Source organism: Marmota monax, unplaced genomic scaffold (genome assembly GCF_021218885.2).
Source record: "Marmota monax isolate L192 unplaced genomic scaffold, Marmota_monax_Labrador192_F-V1.1 WCK01_AAM20220418_F8-fsc00061, whole genome shotgun sequence".
NCBI lineage: Eukaryota > Metazoa > Chordata > Mammalia > Rodentia > Sciuridae > Marmota > Marmota monax.
Window position 1 is genome coordinate 17,254,870 of NW_026695230.1, and position 21,419 is coordinate 17,276,288.

Consider the following 21,419-nt stretch of genomic DNA (forward strand, 5'->3'; position numbering starts at 1 on the left):
GAAAAACCCGCGCGCTGCTGCTGCTGCGGCTCCGGCTCTGCTCCGGCCCGGCCCGGGCAGCGGCTGCTCCCGCGGCTCCAGCGTCCCGGCCTTGCCGGCGCGCCCCCGCCCCCGCCCCCGCGCCGCGCCGCGCCGCGCCCTCGCTCCCTCCTCCCGAGCTCTTTGCCCCTCGGGCTGCGCTCCGAGCGCGGGTCGGTCCGCGCGGGTCGGCGGCCGCAGCTAGCTGGACGCGGAGCCTGCGCTGGGCTGGCGAGAGCTCCGCAAGCGGGCGGCGGCGGGAGCCTGAGCCGCGCGCCCCTCTGCGTCTTCGGCGTGTGCCCGGCTGGAGCCGCCGGAGGACCATGGTGTTGGACCCTGAGGACGGTAGGTGACCGACGCGTGGTGCCGGTACTCGGGACGCGTGGGCACACGGTGAGGGCGGCCCCACGGGCTCTGCCGTGACTACCCCGCTCTCGGCGACAGTGTCTCCAGAGCCCGCTCGGGCCGCTTCAGGCGGGTTGGCTGCTCCCCGGAAGCTCGGCGGCTGGATGCGTGCGCGGGTGTGAGTGTCCGGGGTGCCAGGCTCAGTCCCCGGTGTTCCTCGCCAGGATTAGGAAGTCTCCTCCGCCACCTGGAGCCCGCCAACCCCACACGCTCAGGCTGGGAACTTTCTCACCGGCTCTTGCCTCCTTGCAGGCATCCGGAGCGCCTCTGCTACCCGAGAGCCGCGGGCTTCCCGACAGTGACTACTGCCAGCTGTCTCTGGGCCTGAGCGTCTGCATGTCCCCCTACTGCGGAAGTGACCCCCAGGGGGATTCCCAGAGAACTTGGGGTTGAGGGTGCAAAGCAGCATGATCATGGGGTTCCTTAGGTCAGGGACTTCATAGCTGAGGGAGGGTTAATATTGCCTCCGCCCCTGCAGGGCCCAGGAGGAAGCATGCCATCAGTTCACCCAGCCGGTGTTGAGAGGTGCCCTGCTGGCTAGAGGAGGTGGATGAACCATATAGCTCACAATACCAGGTTAATTCTGAGGCATATTTGTCTTGAAGCTAAGGAAGTTTGGGGTCCTCAAGGTCTTTCAGCTGCCAGATCCGTAGTGATAATTTTGTATTAATAATCTTGTAGTCCTTTGCTTAAAGAACCTCCACCCTAAACTGCAGCCAACTTTGGATTTCACAAAAACGATCCATCCCTGTATCCAGCTGACACTCTTTACATTGCCAGTATGTTGGTAGAACTCAAAGATATGGCTGGCCATGGACCAGCCTCAGGGGCTGGGACAGTCCAGTAATGCCTGAAAGAGAAAGTGGTGGGGCAGGAAGCTAGAAAATTTGCATTCCGGAGGCAGCTGCTGGTCTGCAGGGAAAGGATCTGACTGCCTGGATTTTCTTTCTAGCCCCACTAGTCCCTTGTCCCACCTTACCATATTCCCTATGGTTATCAGCTGTTCTGGTTTGCCCAAGACTCTCCATTTGCAGCACTGGATATCTCTGAGTCCTAGGGCAAACCTGGACAGTGGGTCAGCCAGCACCTACAACTTTTTCATGACTGATGTTCAGGGGGTAAGACTTATTTAAGGGGTAAGCTAGACTTCTTTTCTGAGGTACAGATTTGGCTTAGGCCTTCACAAGACCTAACAATTTATGACCACAGCTTCTCAGAAGGCCTATCTGGGCTCTGTAGACACCAAAAGAGGGAAAGTTTGCAGACTGTGCACTTCTTCAGGGTAGCTGGTTGCAAATTCCTGTGCATGAGCTGCTATTGTGTGCTTCAGGGGGTAGGGCAGGGCATCTGAACTTAGCAGGCATCCTGATCACACTGCAAAGACTGTAGGTTCACTCTATTCTGTAAACTATAGTGGCCACAGGGAAGGAACCCTTGTCACTTAGAATAGCTCTCTAAGTGTTACTTATAAGGCCAGGCCTAAACCCTATCTTGGAGACAACGGCACTGTGTTGAGAGCAGGGCCCTCAGGTTGAAACATTTGACAGCCTCCACTGAAGAGCTCTGGAATATCTAGTATGTCTGGGTCCTCAGGTGTGGAGTCCTACCAGCCCCCAACCCCCACTGCAGGAACCTTTTCTCAGGACTTTTCTACCAGGCCAAGGACAAAATTCTGAGACCTGCCCAGAAATTTGTATGCCAGCCAATAGCACCCCCTTTCTCCTCAAAGTAACTTTGGGGACTTATCAATTGGCTTCCTCCTGCTATCCCCAGAGGCATTTCAAAGGCATTTTGGAGCACTCTTGGCATGTAGAAGTGAGAATATATGCTCATCACCTGTGGAATGTGTTGGGTGAAAACTGCCTTTTCCAGCCCCAGGGGATCTGAGGATTCCACTTCATTGTGGGTGTGTCCTTGGACCTGGAGGTTGCTTGGGTGGGGGTGAACATAGAGGTGAGAGTTACCTGTGAGCTGAGGAGAACATTGCCCAATGACTGAAACTTCTGTCTGGCTCTCTCAACCCAGCAGGCCCTTTCCTAGCTGGGAATTTAAGCCACCCAAACCTTTTGAGACTTGTTAGGCAGTTTTGTAACCCAGCTGTGAAGGCAACCTCTCTGGCTCAGCTTGAAAGTGTCATGCTCACAGCTGAGAGAGAGCTGCTTGTGGGTAGAAGTAGCCTTCAAACACAACATTGATCTCCTGCTGACATGCCCTATCTCCTTCTGCAGCCCATTGCTCAGTACTTGGAGATGCAGTGTCCTGACTCCCCAAAGCAAAGGCAGCCATGTTGCTGTTAATTGGATACCCTCTTTGGGTATCCTCCCAAAAGGCCCAGGCACAACATGTGGACAAGAGAGTGGAAATGTGGATGCTGGGTCTTGCACCAGCTAGTCAAGTCCTGGTTTATGGGTTAGGGCCAGACTCTGAAAGTGAGGAGAAGTGTCCCTGGAGGTCAGGAGTAATGCTGCAGCTTTTGTGGAGTGAATGCCTTCAGGCAGCATAGGGGTTTCTGCAGCACTGTCTGGCCCCCAGCACAGGTCAGGGTTGGGAACTGACACCAAATCTGACAGTGGCAGTGGTGCTGAAGCCTCCTTCAGCCCTTGCAGGCATGGCTCCCCGGCTGAAGTGGCAAGGGAGAGATCAAGCTTGTAGTCCTGAGGGACAGCGAATCTGAGCAAAATGATATATTTAACATCAAATATACTCAAGGACTATTAGGATTAAGTATTCAAGATGAAGGGAAAAGCGAAACCCTCTGAGCTGCAGATGCGGCATCTCATTAGAAGCAACCACTCTTCTGTTTCCTCAAAGCCTGACTTCCCTTCCTAGGAGAGGAGAAGATGGGCCACAGTTTACAAAGCACATTCACATGCATTATCTCATCTGATCCCCACAGCTGTCTTAGAGCCAGGAAGAGTAGGCGTCCCACTTCACATACAGAGAAACTGAGGCCCAAGGGGAGAAACTGACTTACTAAGGTCCACCATCATTAATTGGCCGAGATGAGTTAGAATCCCATCTGGTGGCCCTTTGGCACTCCGAAGACTTCAGCTTCCTTCTCTTTGCTTAGGTCTAGTCCTTAGATGTCGCTGCCAGGACCAAATTCCCAGCACATATATCTGGAGCCTTTTTTTAGCTCTGGAGGAAAAGCATTATTTCCACTTTACCCTGGAGTTCTGTAGTATATGTGGGGGTGGGGAAGCTCTTGGGATTTAAAAATAGGTGGCCTTCCAGGAGTAGGCAGCCTGGGCACCAGCCCCAGGGCTCTGAGGAGAAGCAGGGCTAAGGAAAGAGATGGGCACTGTCTGACCCCCTTCCTGCCTCATGAATTACAGAGCAAAAACTGTCAACTGTGTAACAGCAGCAGGAAGCTGTTGTTCACTGATGTATCCTTAGTGCCTTAGACTAGTGCTTGGCACAAAATACATGCTCAATAAATATTAGTGGAAGGAGAAAATATTCAGGGCCATTCCATGCTCAGAGAAAAGATGAGACAGTCTCCTCCACTCCGTGGAATCAGGGTGTTCTTTGGAGCTGCTAGGGTCAAGGGTAGGCTATTAGACTCAGTGGGAGGTTTTGTATCCTGCAGAGGATTTACTTTGTCAGACAATCCCAGAATCAACCAGAACCCCCAGGCAGGGCTTGTAGGAAGGGAGGGGGCGGGATCAGAGAAATATCCCTTCTGTGAAGAGAGAGAACTCAAGGCCTAGGGATTGGAAGTAACAGACCTGGATTGTCCACCAGACTGACAGCGGAGAACCAGACCCTGGGAGGAGAGCGGAGCCACGCGCCGAGTTGAGGTCGAGAGGCCTCCAGGTGGCGCTGCGGAGCCGGGCAGCCGCGCGTCTCCACTCCCCATTAACCCGGGAGGGAGGGGGACCTCGCGAAATGTGTGCATTTATTCAGTAGCAGGAGTGCAAACCTCATACATTGAGGGAGAAAGGCAGCGGGAGACGGCCGCCGAGATTCCCCCATCTCTTTGAATATAATTTTAGATTGAGATTCAGATTAAATCCGAGGGGAAAACACTTTATGAGGCTGAAAGCTGTGTCGTTGCCAGAGCCAGGGTTATGAGCTATCAAATGCAATTACATTAAGACAGATTATACTGGGCAAATTGAGCCATTTAGAAGGTGAGAATCAAAGAAACGGCTCTGATCCTCTCTTCCCCCTTCTCTCTCCCTCTCCCTTTCTCTCTCTCTCTCTCTAAATTGCAGTTCGTAGTTCCTTGCAATTCTGAGGCACAAAAGTAGGTGAGACTGCTTTTGTATCTGCGAAGTGCTTCACTCCTGAATGTAATTCTAGCTGAGTGCAATCTAGGTTAAGAGCCGGACAAGCGGGTAATTAGAGCCCGCTCGCTACCCGAGGACCGGCCGCCCAGCCCAGCGTGCCCGAGTCGGCGCCCTTCTCCCGGCCGAGCCGAGCTGCGGCTGGACACGGAGCGCCCGAGATGATGGTGCTGGACAAGGAGGACGGTAGGTGGCGGGCGGGGGTCCTGACGCCCCCAACCCTCCCCCCTCCCCCCGCCGCGGTGCGCGGGAACATATGCAGGGGCAACGGCGCACACTTGCTGGGCTCAGCTGGGATTGCGGAGCCCGCAGCGTACAACCGACTTGGGCCGGGGTGGGACAGGGTTGGGTGGAGGAGCCCGGGGCCGCGCGCACCCCGACCCTCACCCTCACCCCCACCCCCACCCCGGGATTCCGGCCCAGAGCTGGGGAGCTGTGCGCTGGTCGTGTGATGCGCGATGGGTCCGCGTGGAGGCTCTGGCTGCCCTCGGATCTCCGCGCCGTGGCGGTTCGCGTTGAGCATTTGGTCTCTGCGGCTGCTCCTCTCACCGCAGCCATCACCCTCGCGCCAGCCGCGTAACCCGAGAGGCGCTGGCGCAAAAGCAAATCAGCGGCTTCGGGAGAATCAGACTCCAGAGCTTGGGGCAAGCGGGAGGATGGCGTGAAGAGCCAGGGTGCCTAGTACGGGAGGGAAAGACCGGTTGGGCCCTCCTGGGCACACCTACGACGAACGTCTGTTGGTGAGAAGACACCTCCTGTGCTGGCCCACCATCTCTGTCCCGGAGCGCGGGGCGGGAGTTTGGCCCAGAGGAAGTGTCCCGCCACAGTCCAGTAGCTTGCTGGATAATCCGTTGAGAGAAACATGGTCCTTCCTTGGACAAGGGCTTTGGTGCATCTCCCCAGACCTCAGGGCCAAAAAGTCAGAACACAGGTGCCCATGGATGCTGGAGGTCACTAGCAAGCAGGTGACTCCATAAACTCCAAAGACTTACTGGCTGGGAGTGCTTTGCCTAAGAGTCATACAAAGTTAGGCACCTCAGTCCCCAGTGGGTAAAAAACGGTGTATGACCTCTGACCTAAGGCCCCCATGGTCTGCAGAGTGGCGGTATTCTGGTATCCTCTGGCCTGCTCTACAGGTGAGGCTCATGTGGTTTTGTAGGGAGAACTGGACATGATTTTTGGCACCTGTACTGCTGCTAGCATCTGTCTTTGATGCAAACCTGAAAAGGTGAGCTTGCTGGGAGTACAAGCATTCCCTAGAGTGTGGTGACTGTCCTTCACTGGGCTTATGCCCTCTGTTCACTCAGGCAGTAGTGTTATTGACATGATCATTGGTAAAGATAGCAAGTGACTTGTTCAAGGTCACACAGGATGTTCACTTTGACACTACCATACTCGGATGCCCCAGTCTATCTGTGCCTTCAGAAACATCAGGAGTTGAGGGGGTCTTTAAAATGTCTGGCTTAGAGGTAATATGTAGGGGAACTCTGGGGCTGGTAAGCCCGTAAGTCTGATTCTTGGCATGCATATAGAAAGAGGAAAGCAGGTGGGGGAACTAAATCCTTTTAGGCTGCTTGAAGCGTGATATCATCTCCATCTTCTGAATTCACAGTCTGATTCCCCTCACCGGCCCCAAACCCTTTGTGAACTATTAGAGGACTGGGATGGTGCCATTTTACATAGAAAGAAAAGGAGAAGAAGGAGTCTGAGGTCAGGTCTGACAGGCAGGGAAAAGACCTTGATTTGGCTCCTTTTGTCACTAACCCTGTGTTACCTTGGATCAGTCATGTCCATCCCTAGACTTGTCTTTCTCTCTCTCAGTAAAAACGAAGGACTTGCAGAAGCCAGCACAGATGGTCCTTCCTTGGTGCCTGGAGGGACTCTTACTATGGGGTGCATATGGAAATCAGGATGCATCTTTAGCTGAGGTTATTTTATATGCTTGGTTCCACAGGTTTAAGCTAGGAATCCAGAAGACCAGAGTTCTGTACAAGGGAGGCTTCAGGCCAGGGAGATTGATTTTGTGCCAACAAGATGGCACCCTCACCTCCAACTAGGATCTGCAGCTGAATCTATGATCAGACCTTTAGAGTTCCTTGGGCTCTGATAATACTAAGAGTTTCAAATGATCCCTGAGTGGGAATGGATCTCTGGAGCCTCTGGACTGCAGTACACCTCAGAGTATGTATTTGCCTTAGTCCCAGCCAGAGCTGCAATGGAGAGTTCAAAATGTCCCTCCACCTGTCCATTCTAAACAATATGGTGCCTGCTACCATTGACTCTCTTAGGCTCTGGGGTCCATTATAGCACAAAAAAGACACATGACTGGAGTCCTGAGCAACCACCAAATTCTTGTCCTTCAGAGCCTAAAACTGTCCTTCAAAAGCAACCTTTTTGCTCATAACTCTATGTTCCATTCCCCGTTAGAGTCTGGCCTCCCCTAGTTCCAGGAAACCTTGAAGGTACACACACCTTCATTGGGGGAGGGAGAAAGACTCTGGGTTCACTCACTTGTCCACACCCACAGTAACTTCTTATATACTTTAGCCCCCCGCGCCCCCTGCAAGTAGCCGTCTGAGCTGGGTGGCTACATTGGCTCTGTAGGTCCTAAGAAGTATGTTCCTTAGGGCTCTACTCAGCACCCTTTGTCTGGCTGCAGCAGGGACTCCCGGCTCCTATTAACCACCCCCAATGCCTTTTCTCCACCTGACAGCATCTTGTCGGGAGAGGCTGGGGCTCCACTGGTTGAAGTCGGGTCTGCCAGCTGCTGAGGACCAAAGCTTTTGCTCTGCTGGGCTGCAGGGCTTTCATGTTGCACTTCTGAAAGATAATAAAATATCAATCGTTTTGCCGTAGCAACGGGTTTAAGAGACTTTCTGAAGTATTGAATCGTCAGAAAAAAAAATTTTTTTTTTTTGCTTTTAAGCACAGTGCATTATTAATAAAGTAATCCATTAGGTCGAGCAGTGAAGGGTCACCACAGAGACAGAAAGATCTGTTTTGCAAACGGTTAAACTTCGGGTTTTAAGATTAATTGCTTTCATTTGGACGCTTGCTCTTGGCCTAGCTATCTCCACTTTACTGGAACTCAGGGTCCGGGCTTTCTAAACGCTGCCGGGTCTGCCTGTCAGCGAAAGGGAGCTGAGCTCCAACTTCCCCAGAGAAACAGCCTGTCTTCTCCTGGCACCTGCAGTTTGGGCTGGCACCAGAATGTGTGCCTTTGCCAGGAGATTTGAAGTCCCAGGGGAGCAAAGGGAGGTACTATACTGAACCCTGAGAATCAAATTAGGCCTCAGCTATTGACGAAGAGGCCCTTCATAGGGATGGACAGAACAGTGACAGCTTGAGCCATGTGGGCCTGGGCAAGAGAGGATGCTGAGGGCACCCAGCTGGGGATACTGGCATGCTCCCAGGTTCATGCAGGAGAAGGGCAAGACTGGGTATAAACCACCTCTGTAAAGGCCCAGCAGGATGGCTGGGGTGACCACAGGAAGCAGCAGGCAGATTGTGGAACTAAACACCAGACATGATTCCTAAAGCATTTTTAATAAGTAAAAATTGCTTAAGGAAAATGGAGCTGGGCTCAGGAGGACCAGACAGAGGAGTCTTCAATTGTTAATGACTGCTAGGAGCACAGCCACCACAGCTGACTTGGTTTGTCTAAGAGACAGGCACTTGGCTGTGTTCAGCTACTGACCAGCGCCTGTTCAGCCACCAGCAGGACATCCATGGATATCCCATCACAGCCTGGACCACAGAGGGTCCCAGGGCCTTTTCTGACAGTGTGGTCTGGACCACCGGGCCCTGCAGATAGAGGCAGGGAATGGGCCCTGATGCTGTTCCATGCCAGAGACCCCAGCCTGCTGGCAGGACAGGAAGGCAGACCCTAGTAGGCACTGCTGCCTGAGGAGGGCTAGTAAAGGCCTTGTGAGGCCGGCAGGGTAGGGACCAGACCTGGCATTCACTGGGTACCTAGAAGTGGGGGTTGTCTCCATCTGCATCTACCATAACCAGTGCCAGGAGAGGCATCTCCTCACTGGTGGGAATGAGGTGTCAGAAATCTTGGGTAGCATATATAGCTGCTTCTCCTTCCTGCCCAAACTCAGCCAGGCAGAGTCTATAAAGATGGGTCTCCCCTACCTGCTTCTGGAGCTTTGGGTAAAGAGGCAGGTGCCTCTCGGTTCCCTGCACTTCCATTCATTTGCCCGCACTAAGGCAGGCGGGGTGGGGGGGACAGGGAAACAACATAAATTGGTCTGTCGTCCAGAATCCATGTCTCGCTAATGTACCCAGATTAACTCAACTGTAAATTGTCTCCTTGGATGGCGGTGTCTTGCTAAAAGTTTCCCATATGATTCATGATTTGGATTGCTTTTAACGGCTATTGGCTAAGCAAGCCGGTGACTGTACAAGGTGATGCAATTGGCATTAGTGAGGGGAGGCACGGGAGCGTGTAATGCAGTCAATACTGCATTAACTACTGATGCCCAATTACAGGGAGCAGGAGAGAGCCTTTCAGGAGCATTAGGACTGGGGAAGCTGAGATCACTGGCCGCTGCTTGCCTAAAAGCTTCACCCTTTGCATGCCGGTGCTCAGTGCTGACATGGCCACTCACTTGGCCTCTGTGGCTATGGGAACTGCTTTTCTCTCTTGCTGTCTCTCTGAACATGTCCCACGAAGATGCTTTTAGCACATGGAAATGTGTAATTGCCTAGAGCTGGGGGCCTGTCTTTCCCTCCTGAGAATTGATTCTCTACCCTATCCTGTGTCCCAAAGTCAGACCAGGTGACTGTCCTACCCTCTTCATTTAAGGTGCCTCTCAGCAGGCCCCATTAGTGAGCAGGACCTAGAGAAGACCTAGTTTGGTCTCATGCCCTTGGAACAGATAGATGATTATCAGTGAGCATTGACAGCTGACCCTCTGGGGTCATGGGCAAAGGAGACACAAACTAGTTCAGCCTCGGCTCAGCTAGGCTGCCAGCTCAAGGGTGCCCAAATTGGGAAGTGGCTGTGGTTGGATGGGCTATGGTGGTGCAGCCTGAGGAGGCTGAGCAGGGAGTGACCTGAGGTGTGTTGGGGTCCTGAGCAGATGTGGGTGTATAGAGTTAGGAGCCTCTTCCAGAGCTGCGCCTCACTGAAGGCAGTGCTACTTTCATGTAGCCTGGAGGCCAAGGATGTTTGGACTTATCTCCAGGGGCCACGCAGCCTCCTGGAAAGCCCTGATATAGGGTCATTGAGAAGACTGGAAGGAATTAGGACAGAAGGTGGAGAAAAGGGTATAAATGCCTCTGTGTGTCCTTCGACCTTCTGCTACCTCTACCTTCATGCTAAGCTGTGCAGCTACTGTGTCCACTGGTTTTGTGTTTCATGTTCACTCAACATTGAGATTGCTTTACCTCCATACTTTCTCACCTCTACCATAAGAACAGCCATATCTAACAAGTTTGTTATCAGGATTAAGTGAGATACTGTTCATGTACCTCCTTGATCCACAGAAAGCCTCATAGCTGTGTGAAGCAATATTGCCCCCTGATCAGTTTCAGTATGGTATGAAATAGTCCTGGACTCAGTCCAGTGCCTTGTTCACTGATGAGCACTGTTCTTCACTGTCCTTCCTCCAGTTCATCCACCGTGGTCCTTGGTCACTGCTGAATGAGAAGCAGGCTGGCCTCATTTCTCAACATTGCCCAGATCCTCAGGGCAGGGATCATCAAGAGAAAGGCCTCTAAGATGACTCTTCACAAATCCTTCACTTATAGGGGGAAGGTTGAGGCTAAAAGAGGGTAAGAGAGTTGCCTGGGTTATGTGGCAGAGCCTAAGCATCTTTCTGGGTTCCATTCTCAGCTGTCATGTCCTCTGTACTTGCCCCAAGGCATGATGAGACTGGGTGCCAGAAAACTCTGATGACAGGGAACATTAGCTGAACTAGGATGGCATGCCTGGGTGTCCCACTCATAGCCTTAGCTAGCCTACTGCCAGCCCAGGGAATGTTGTTGTGTCTTCAGCTGTAAATGCTGATGGGCACTTGTCCGTGCTAGGCCTTTCAGACTGGAGAACCCTAGAGATGCATTTAGTGCATACACCATCCTGCCTGACTTCCAGCCTTCCTGCCCCACATGCAGGGAGTGAAGGATATTGAGGCATGCAGAATATCCTCCAACCCTCAGACTTAACTCTTCACAGTGCTACTAGGATGGTTTCCTGGCAGGTCCATGCTCAAGAACTACACCATGGAGTCAACTTGCATTGGCTTGTTTGTGAACGTCTTCCCATTTCTGAGTTCAGTAATATCACATCAGTAGCTTGAAATCACCATGGCGGGACTATCTACATCATGGAAACAAATCAGGGCTTTTTCCTGGAAAGCTGATAGTTAAATATCAGCACATCACTGGATTATGTTCACCTAGGACTCTGGACCTACCTGTTACTATTCTGCTATCTCCATCCTTGTGCTTCACCTACTCTCTCTCTCTCTCCTCATGCTCCTTACAGACTGAACCATCCTCTGCTACCCTGGCATTTTACCTGAGACTGACTGATACCTCTATCATCACCCTAAGCTATGCAGGTCTAATATGACCACAGTGGTTGGTGATCCATGGAAACCCAGCATTTGCCTCTATACCCTTGCTCTTGTTGTACCCCTTGCCTGGCATGCCCTGCATCCTTTAGTTGGCCATACTCAGAGAATACCTACCTAGCAACAAGCTAGTCTCTCATTGGTTGGTATATGTTATTTTGTGCTCTATCATGGAAGCCTATAGTTGCTGATACACCTGGGAAATTAAAAGCAGGTAGTGTGAGGTGTGGGCAGGCTGAAGCAGCTTACAGGGGTAAATGCCCAATGTGGAGGTCTTCTGAGTTCAGTCATCAGCTCCTACCTGCTTCCCCTTCCCCTGGAGATCACCAAGGCTTTCCTGAGTGCCCTGCTGTCTCCAGGTGCAGTCTGCTAGCATGATTCAGAAGACCTGGGTTCTAGTCCCAGCTGAGTGCTGTTTGACTTCAGACAACTTACGGAACCTCAGTTTTCTACAATAGGAGCAACACCTAACTGGCACCTACTGTCCATATATACACATAATATACCAGGAAGCCTCCTGCCTGTGTGAATTGACATTGCTTTCTGCATGGTACAGTGTGATCTCTTTGGCTTCAGCCTCTGTGTCTTCGGAGGTAATAAAAACAAAGTAGCTTTCATCTTATTGAAAGCTTACTTTAAAATGAGGCATTGGAATATGTACATGTATCAGTTATTGCTGTATCACTAGCCACCCCAAATTCAGAGGTTCAAAACAATAGCATTTATTTAGCTCAAAAATCTGTGGGTCAGTGATTTAGGCTGTGCTGGCTGAGCAGTTTTTCTGTTCTCACACCTGGAGGCTGGAGGATGGCTGCTCAGTGGAATGCTGGGGAGACAGGACTGCGTACCCCTCATCATCTGGCAGACTCATCTGGCCTGTTCTTGGTGGCAGAGAGGGGTCCAGGAAGAATGGAATCTCACAAGGCTTCCCGAGGCCAAGGTCTGGCATGGGGATGTTGTCACTTCTGCTGCATTCCATCAGCCAAAATAAATCACAAATCCAGCCGAAGTTCAAGGACTGGGGAAACAGATTCTACTCTTGAAGGCAGGAAGCGAGAAGTCATATTACAAAGGGCAGGGATACTGGAAGTGATGGAGGATGGGGCCATTTTTGAAATCAATCTGCCATGTATCTTCCTTGTATGATCTCATTTAATACCCATGATGACCTTAGGAAGAAGCTACTGTTATTATCTTCATTTTACAGATAAGAAAAGTGTAGTACATAAAGCTTAAGTAACTAGTCCTAAGCCCCACAGCTCTCTAATGCCTGCAGTGGCTAAGAACACAGGTGGTCTGACTACAGAATTGTGTGCTCATTCTCTGTTCTCTGCCGGCTTTCTTTTCCCACAGTCAGACTTGGAACTGGGGAGAGGAACACTGAGTGGGTAGAAGGAGCCTTCCAGAGGATGACCGGGGGTGGGAGAGAACTTGCTATGGGGGCAGATTGTCAGGGGACTGCCTTTGAGTCCTGTCCCCATTTCTCCAAGGGCAAGTTTGGAGGGGACCATATGATCAGCCTCCTCTTCCAGCTTTTCCTCTCTGTCTTTCAAAGCCACTGGACAGACATTTTGAAAGGGGGTGAAGCTCTGTGGTCAGCAGAGGTAACTTAAACCGACCATATATGCAGATTTGGTCTGGCAAGAATCAATTCATTGGTTGGCCCCTCGCCTCAAAACGGGGCGGTAAGTGGGCTGGTGAGAGGCCTGTGTACATTCATAAACCAGCTGATTGAAAAGCAATATTTCAGATAAATACAAGCCAGCGATCTATCAGTGGTTGTAATAAAACCCAGGCTTCAGGCTGTGATTTTATTTTGAAATAATAAGAATTGCTTGATTCTTTTTACTTGAGTTACCATGGTAATTCCGGCGTGGAGCAGTGTTATATTGATTTAGAAAGTGGACAGTAATATTTCTTTTGTGTTATTCTGTTTCTAGGCCTTGATTTCTAATTTCCACTTGGAGATTACTTTTATAAATTTCTTAAGTCCTTCCACTTTTTTTTCCCTCTCACAGTATAATTTTCCTCTCATACGCCACTATGTTCTGAGCTTATTGGTTTGCTCTTATTTTAAATTAAACTTGCTGGTTTCAAATATTGAAATGACATCTTTGTCTGTGTCTGTACTTTGGTTTAGCAAAATATTACAGTCTGACGCTTTCTGCTTAATAATTTAAGGGAGGCATTCTGTTGGCCCTCACTGGGTGCTGATAACTTATGACTCAACCAACGCAGGCCTTAAACTCCTGACATTTTAATATTGTGTGGCGGGAGCAGCCACCCCTCTGTTCTGAGTCTCAGTGGAGAGAAATCCGTGTGGTACCCCAGAAGGGAGTTTTAATAATTCAACTTTGCTGGTTGGCACAATGACTTGGTGGGGGTTGGGAGACGCACTCTTCCCAGATGAATGGGAGCAGCACAGGCCTGGGCTCCTGTGGCCCACAACTGCTCTGTTCCATCCCACCGTCCCTCTCTCGTGGGTCTTTAAGAACCCCCATCTCTGATGATAGATTTTCCAGGAACAATTGGGTAGTATTGCCTGTGGGTGTCACGAGAATATGTGAACTCTCTGCTTTCTTGGTTTTCCCATTTGTAAAATGAGTGTGGCTAGCATGGGCTTTGAAAGTTCCATAGACTGGGTTCTAATCCTTTCTCTGCTTAGTAATTCTAGTGAGTAGATTTTAATAGTCATTTTAGCTATAAAATTGGTATGATCACAGCCACCATTAAGGCCTGTTGAGACTTTATCAGGCAAAGGTCTGACAGTCTTGTGGATGGTTGGTACAATTCCCCTAACCTTCTAGGGTTTTGGTGAGAGACAAAGAGAAAGTGGAAGTGGTGTGTGCTTTGGCAAGCTTTCTCTGCTCCCAGCCCACCCAAGGTTCTGAGCTCTTCAGAAAGGACCCAGGACTACCACTCCCTGAGGAGGTAGGTCAGTTCTACCCTCTTTCCTAGTCTTCCCACTGAAGGCAGGAATCTGGGGTGGGCTGGAGACAGGGTTGTGTCCTCTGGGCCCCTCTCTCACAACACTTCCTAGCAAGGCCTGTGCTCTTCAAAGATGCTCACAGCAATGTAGGCTGTGGGCCAGAGATCTGTCTGCAGGGATCTCTGCCCCTGAAAGGCCAGCAGAAAGGTCTTTCCTCTCCTGAGTGTGCAGGCCAATGTGGTGGTGTATTAGTGATTAGTTATTGCTGAGTAACAAGTTATTTCAAAACTTAGCAGCTTAATGCAACACACATTTAGTCTCTCATTTCTGTGGGACAGGAACCTGGGGCAGCTTAATTGGGCCTCCACCTTAATTGGGCCCTCAGTTTCTCACAGACTGTAATCAAGGTGTTGGACAGGGGCCACAGTCTTGTCTCAAGATCCATGGGGAAGGAGCCACTTTCAAACTCACTTATCTGGCTGCTGTCAGGATTAAGTTCTTCATGGGCTGGGGACTGAGAGCCTCAATTCCTTGTTGACTGCTGGCTGTCCTTTGGCTCCATGCCATGTGTGACACTCCAGCATGGCAGTATGCTTCTTAACACCGTCAAGAGAGAGTGTCTGCTCACAAGAAGGAAGTCACAAGCCAGGTGCGGTGACGTATGTCTGTAATCCCAGTGGCTTGGGAGGCTAAGGCAGGAGGATCAGGAGTTCAAAGCTATCCTTAGCAACTTAGCTAGGTCCTAAGCAACTCAAAAAAAAAAAAAAAAAAAAAAAAAGTCACAGTCTTACAATCTCATCACAGAGGTGATATTCCATCACTTTTGGTGTATTTTCTTCCTTGGGAGCAAGTCAATAGGTCTAGCCCACATTTGAGGAAGCCAGGTAAATCACACAAGGGCATAAATGCCAAAGACAGGGTTGGTGGTGACTGTCTTAGCAGCTGGCCTGCCATAAGAGGTTAGCCTCTGCAGTAGCACCTCTGCTCCAAGTGTCCAACAGGTTAGCTTCCCCTGGAGTCATCAGCCATGACTTAGGGAAGGCCACGTCACCAGTCAGTTTCAACCAAGGACGTTACAGATGTCTCATAGTCTTTCGTTTCATCTTCATAGCACCTTGGGAGGCTGGCAAGACAAATATAAGCTAGCCCCATTTTGCAGAGGAGTAGGTTGTACCCATAGACACCTGCCTGGGTTACCCTAGTAAGTTGGCATGTGACAGAGTTCAGAGGAAGAAGGCCCCTGCCTGCTATGAGCCTAGGGAGATGGTGGAAAGGACACTCCCAGGCTTTTCCTGGCCCTAGTGGTGAGAGGGGATGGTATTAATTGTGTGTGGGGACACACACACACACACACACACACACACACTCACATACACACATTCACACCCTCAGGCTGGAACTGGGAACTGCTCGGTTCCCTTTTTTTAAGATGATAAGTGTGCCAAGATTGTAGAGGCCTGTGGACCATCCATTCAGGGCCTCTCTTTTCCTTTAGTGGTTGCTCACCAGACCCTCCAAGGAGGTGGGGATGGTACTGTTGTGAGCCAGCCTGCCACAGCTGTTGACAGAGGGCCTCCCTTCCCCCTGCATGTTTCTAGGTGAGGCGGAGTCAGGTCTGTGAGGAAACCTGGGCAGAGGCGGCTTCCCCAGTTCCTTGTGAGGGAGCAGGGTTCCTGTGGGATGAAGCACTCTCATCAGCTGCCCAGGGAGCACGAGGCCAGAAGCAGAACCCCTGCAACCACATCCTGGCACTGCCACCACCTTGAGTGTGTACTTGGGTGGGTCCCTTCCCCTCACTGGACCTTGGTTTCCCCATTTATATTGCCAAGGGTGCTGTTTGAGTCCTTGTGCTGTTGGATATGGGACCATGACTGTAGGGCAAGAGACCAGCAGGAAAAGGACCCTTTGGAGGTTTCTTTTTCTTTCTTGGTCTCTGAGGGTCACAGAGTTCACAGGTGAGAGAGCATTTGTGCCTCCTCCCCCACCCCAGCCCTCTACACTTGGTCTTGCCACATTTGAGTCCAGGTCCAAGGCCTCTAGACCCTGCTGTTTCCTGGTAGTATAGAGTCTCAACTAGGAGGCAGAGGGGTCCCCTGGAACAGGTCCAAAGCTTCAAGGCCAAGAAGTGGAAGTTACAACACGGGGCTGAGAGCACAATGGTCACTTCCCTCCTTTTATGGCCAAGAAAACTGAGATACCAAAGCTTCTGAATCCTGCTCAACTCACTGTGTCTGAGATACTTTCTGAGTAGAAAAGTGTAGGGCTCAAAAGAAGCTGTGGGAAGCCCAGCCTGAGGCCCATATCTGCCTGTCAGTCAGAGGTTGACTGTTCCAGGCAGCTGTGTTCCCTTGTCACAATCTGTTTTGCATCTGTGAGGCATCATGCACATTCAGGAGCCTGGAAAGCAATGGGCAGTGGGCAGGGCTCCCTGGGGCACTGGGTTCCAGCCTGGCATGCCACCCAAGCACAGAATGCAATGTTTTTACCTGCCTTTTGGCCCCCAGGATGTTTTCACACTTCTCTTTGATCTTCAGACTGCTTTATCAGATCAGTGTGAAAATGTGCCTTATACATGAGAATAATCTCATTAGTATTAGTAAGAATGCAAAAAAAAAAAAAAAGATCCAGGAAAAAATTAAAATTGGTTGAAATAATTAACACAAAGAAAACTGGCAACACTAAGACTGCACCTGGTAAAATATGTTATTGACTGAAAATTGACAGAAGAATCAAAGCTTCCCGACAAAATTTAGATCTGCAGAAGTTGGCTCCAGAAATATTTTCTGGTAGAAATAATTGCCACGTAAGAAATCTCAACAGCAGCAAAAGCCTAATTTATGAGTTGACATGAGCCAAAACTGATCATGAACAAAATAGTCACATAAAAATTTTAAAATCATTGATCCCAAAGAAAATAATGCTAATAAGTTAAAAACAGGGGTGGAGGTAGAAATGATTCAACACTATTGAAGATGAAATTGATTAAGAAAATAAGTCAACTTGGTAGTTTATTAAGAACTATTTCTTGATGAAAAAACAGCACTGGTATAATTGTAACCAAATTACAAGTGTCAGGGACCACCCCTACTTTCCTTCCTGCCTTCCTTCACTTCTTTCTGCATTGGCATTCTAAGCCTGATTGGAGGGGGCAGGAAGGGGTCTGGTTGGTCTGGGTTCATCAGAGAGGAAGTAGTTGAAGAACCCCCCAGAGCATCAGCCAATATCAGATGCTTAATAAATATTTGTTGAATAGTGAGTAAATGACTGAGTTAACAGGTAAAGGAGGTCAAAGGGGAAAAGAGAAAATCATAAGGATTCCTTTGTCCCGGAGAAAGAGAAGAGAGAGAACAGGAACTCTGAGTTGGTGGCCAGCGAGGTCGGTGGGGCTGGAGCCCAGAGTGTCATTGACATGGCTGTAGTTTTGGTCTGCATTGGCAGGGTCACCCTATGCATAGCTGTGTAGGCCACGGTTAGGAGCTGGGATTTTGTACTAAGGTCAGTGGGAAGTCTTTGAAGGGTTTTAGGCAGAATCAAAACTCATGATCAAACTGACATTTTATTAAGCTTATTTGGGCTACTCTATGGAGAATACATTGGAAGTGATAAAACTAGAAGCTAGAAAAGGGCACTATGTGTGGAAGGTCCTTCCTTTTTAGCCTTACAGGTGACTCCCCCCACACCCCTAATTGATTGCCCCAGGCTCCTTCTGGCTTTCCTTTAGTTTCTTTCTGCACTTGCAGTCTGGGCCTATGGATGAAGGGGAGAGACATAGATTTGTAATCTTTAGAATTCTTTAAAAGAAACAGCAGCTTCATGAGGGCATGACTAATTACTGCAGAGGCAGCCTGCTTTGGGCTTGGCTGGCAACACATACAACTTTTTATCTCAGTCCTGCTCTGCTGTTCCTTGACTATAAGATCTCAGGCAAGTGTTGATCTACCACCTACTGCTGCATGACCCTGATCAAATCGCTTAAACTCTCTGAGCTTCGATTTTCTCATACATAAATTAGGGCCTAGGGTATCCTCCCTGTCTCCCACCCAGAACTCAAATGAAAAACAATGCTTTCATGCATCTTGTCAGCTGGGCAGCACTGTGCTCACCTAAAGAATTGTTGGTGAGTACACAGTGAGTGCAGGAGGCAAGGGTATGTGTGACACTTGTTCCTGCCACCCTTACCCCTGAGAGGTCTTCTCAGTCCTAGCTCCCCAGAAGTTAGAGGCTTGTTCCTAAGATAACACTCCATGGTGATAAGTAGCCTCATACCTAGAAAATGGGCATGTGTCCCTTTGCCTCAAGGCCCAGTTATCCCTCTCAAGTGACAAGAGTTGTCCTGTTCCATCTTGGGCCCTCTCCATATGCAAGAGATGTGGAGACTGGCCTTTCTCTGCTGAGATGAGGCCTGGATGGCCATTGCTACTCTCATCCTGACCCTGATCATTCCCTAGATGTGGGGAGTAGGGGATTATGCCTTGCTATAGTTTTCTCCTTGCTCCCCCTGATAGCCTAGATATTCCATGTTTTTGAGTCACCTTCTCAGACTAGTCACAAAAGGGCATCATCCCTAGCCTGGACACAGGCTTCTTTCAAAAGCATCCTTAGTGCCTTCCTTCCTGGTGCCATGCCCTGGATCTGAGCTCGCACACCCTGCCCCAGGCTGGGCTCACAGGTCCTGGGAGAGGGCAGCATTCCATCCCCAGCCTCCACTGTGACCATATTCATTGTGCACATGCCATTATGCACATGTCACTTGTGGCATCCCACATAAGACAAGCTCACAGTCTTGAAGGAAGGACCTGTCTCCTGTGGGCAAGGCTACTTTCCAGACAGGGCATAGTCCTTGAAAGATGCAGAAATTTCAACAAATTTGGAAAGATAAAACATGAATGCAATGGTGGAAGCAAATGGATCAGAGAAGAGCACTGGATCCGGTAAGGTCTGAGAGTCCTGGGGACTGAGACTGGAAAAGTGGGTGGAGTCAGATTTTTGCATGGGGAGGGAAGACTGGAGAATAGAAAGGAAAGAGGGACTCTGGAACCTTTGTCTCCCTATGGTTGTCCTGTGAGGCCAGGGCTCAATTTTTTTATGAACCAGTCTCTCCTGTTCTCAAAGGAATATTTATTTTATGATTGTTACATAACAGCTTTATTGAGGTATAATTTACATACCACAAAATTAACTTTTTTAAAACGTGCAATCTAGTGGCTTTTAGTATATTCGTAGAATTGTACAATCATCACCATTATCTAATTTGAGAACATTCGCATCACTTCAAAAAGAAACCCTGTACCCATTAGCAGTCTCTCCCCAATCCTCCCTCCCTGGCAACCACTAATCTACTTTCTGTCTCTATGGATTTGCCTATTCTGGACATTTCATATAAATGGAATCACACAATATGTGTTTTTTTTAATCTGGCATCTTTCCTAGCATAATATTTTCAAGGTTCATCCCTGTTGCAGCATATGCCAATACTTCATTACTTTTTATGGTCAAATAATATTCTGTGTATGTGTAATATTTTATCCATTTGTCAATTGATGGACATGTTGGTTGTTTCTACTTTTTGTGAGTAATGCTGCTGTGAACATTCATGTAAAAGATTTTGAGTAGGACTGTTTTTTCACTTCTCTTGGGCATATACTTAGGAGTAGACTTGCTGGATCATATGAACACTCTATGTTTAGGGATATCTGTTTTTAAATTCAAATGAACAGTGCAAGAGGAGAGAAACCATCCTTGGATGTCTGAACTTCCAGAAGGGAAGTTACTTGGCAGCCTTGTCCCAGCTGGGTTCCTGGGGTTCTGTGGAAGCTGGGGTGAGTCCTTTCCTCTGATGGCTTCAGTTTTCCAATCTTTGAAATGGGGTTAGTCCTGATCTTGTCTCATCTCAAGGACTTTTAAAGTATGTACTACTACGACAGCCTGTCAAGGATCCCAAAGCATTCTGCCTTACCCGTTCTAGTTCTGCTCATGAGGAAGCCAAAGTTCAGAGAGGCTAAAGGACTTGACCATGTTAGTCAGTGGTACAGCCTGAACTCGAACCCACACACATCAGAGTCCAAGTCCCTTCCTCAGATGCGTCTCAGGGCAAGACAAGGCCATGCCTGAGCAGCTGCCATGTTCTCTGCCCCAACCTGGGAGCTGGGAAATCAGGGCCCCAAAATGGTCAGGTGTGAGCTCCAGGGTAGAGTTCACTATAGAAGGAGACTTTGCAAAAGTCTGCTTTTTAGCTGTGAGACTTCAAATAAGTTGTTCTCTCTCTCTGAGCTTCAGTTTCCCCATCCATATAATCAAAGCAATAATTATTAATATAATAATATTATTTAGAGCACTGGAACCAGCATTTGGTAAAAAGTTGACACAAAGTGCCAGGCACACAGAAGGTAGTAGGTAGAAGAGGTTTCTAGACACACAAGAAGGGTTGAAGAGGGTTGCAGGGTGCTGTGTGACCACCAAGGAGAAGTGACTAGCTTCTGGGCTGGTCAGAGCAAGCTTTAAGGAGATCTCACTCGGAATGGCCAGGAAGGTGAGCAGAAGGTGGGAGGTCCCTTGGGTGGTCCCAGTGTTTTCCAGCCTGGGGCTGTCAGAAAACAGGAGGGGTTTGCAGGGATCTAGAATGACCTCTGTCTTGAGGAGAGCTTGTGGCTAGTCCTGCTGGTGCTCCAATCTTTGCCCCCACCCTGCCTGCAGATGCCTGAGTGGGGGCTTGCATGACTGCCTCAGTTAGCCCGAGTGGTAATAAAACACTTTAAATTTATTGTGACATTTGGATTTAATTAAAAAGTACACACTTAGGGAAGTAGAACATAATGGGGAGAGAGGCAGGGTGGCTTTTCCCCTCCTTTCTTCCCCAAACTAATTAGCGTTGTATTTTAAATTGTTTATGTGCCGCTAATCATCGTAATAAATCATTTATACTGAAAAAGACACACTCGGCTGTGCCCGCCGCGCGGGTTCCGCTCGCCGGGCTCTATCGCGAACAAATTGATCTGGAAGTGAATTTATTAACCACTGGGGAAGAAATCATTAGTGCTTTCTCTAAACATTCCCCAGGTACGCTTTATTGCCGCAGTTTATGCTGTAACTAAAAGGAGCATTACCCAGGCCCACGTTGTAATTTCCTTGCAAAGCCAGCAGCCCTCTCCTGAGCTAGGGGGTGGGAGGGGCTGGGGAGTCCCATCCTCTTCTCCC

The 21,419-nt window shown here is 49.5% G+C and overlaps 1 protein-coding gene across 2 annotated transcripts in view; it reads left to right on the top strand.

The window, feature by feature from the left end:
• The first annotated feature begins 233 nt into the window (after positions 1 to 233).
• Positions 234 to 21,419, top strand: part of Lmo1 (LIM domain only 1) — a 39,647-nt gene continuing 18,461 nt past the window's right edge. Inside the window, exon 1 of one of the 2 annotated variants that reach the window (XM_046438264.2) lies at positions 234 to 363. In XM_046438264.2, the coding sequence (XP_046294220.1) occupies positions 342 to 363 (22 nt within the window). In that variant the 5' untranslated portion in view covers positions 234 to 341. Of the gene's footprint in view, positions 364 to 4,368; positions 4,899 to 21,419 lie in introns of those variants that run through there. The other variant, XM_046438262.2, reaches the window with a different exon arrangement.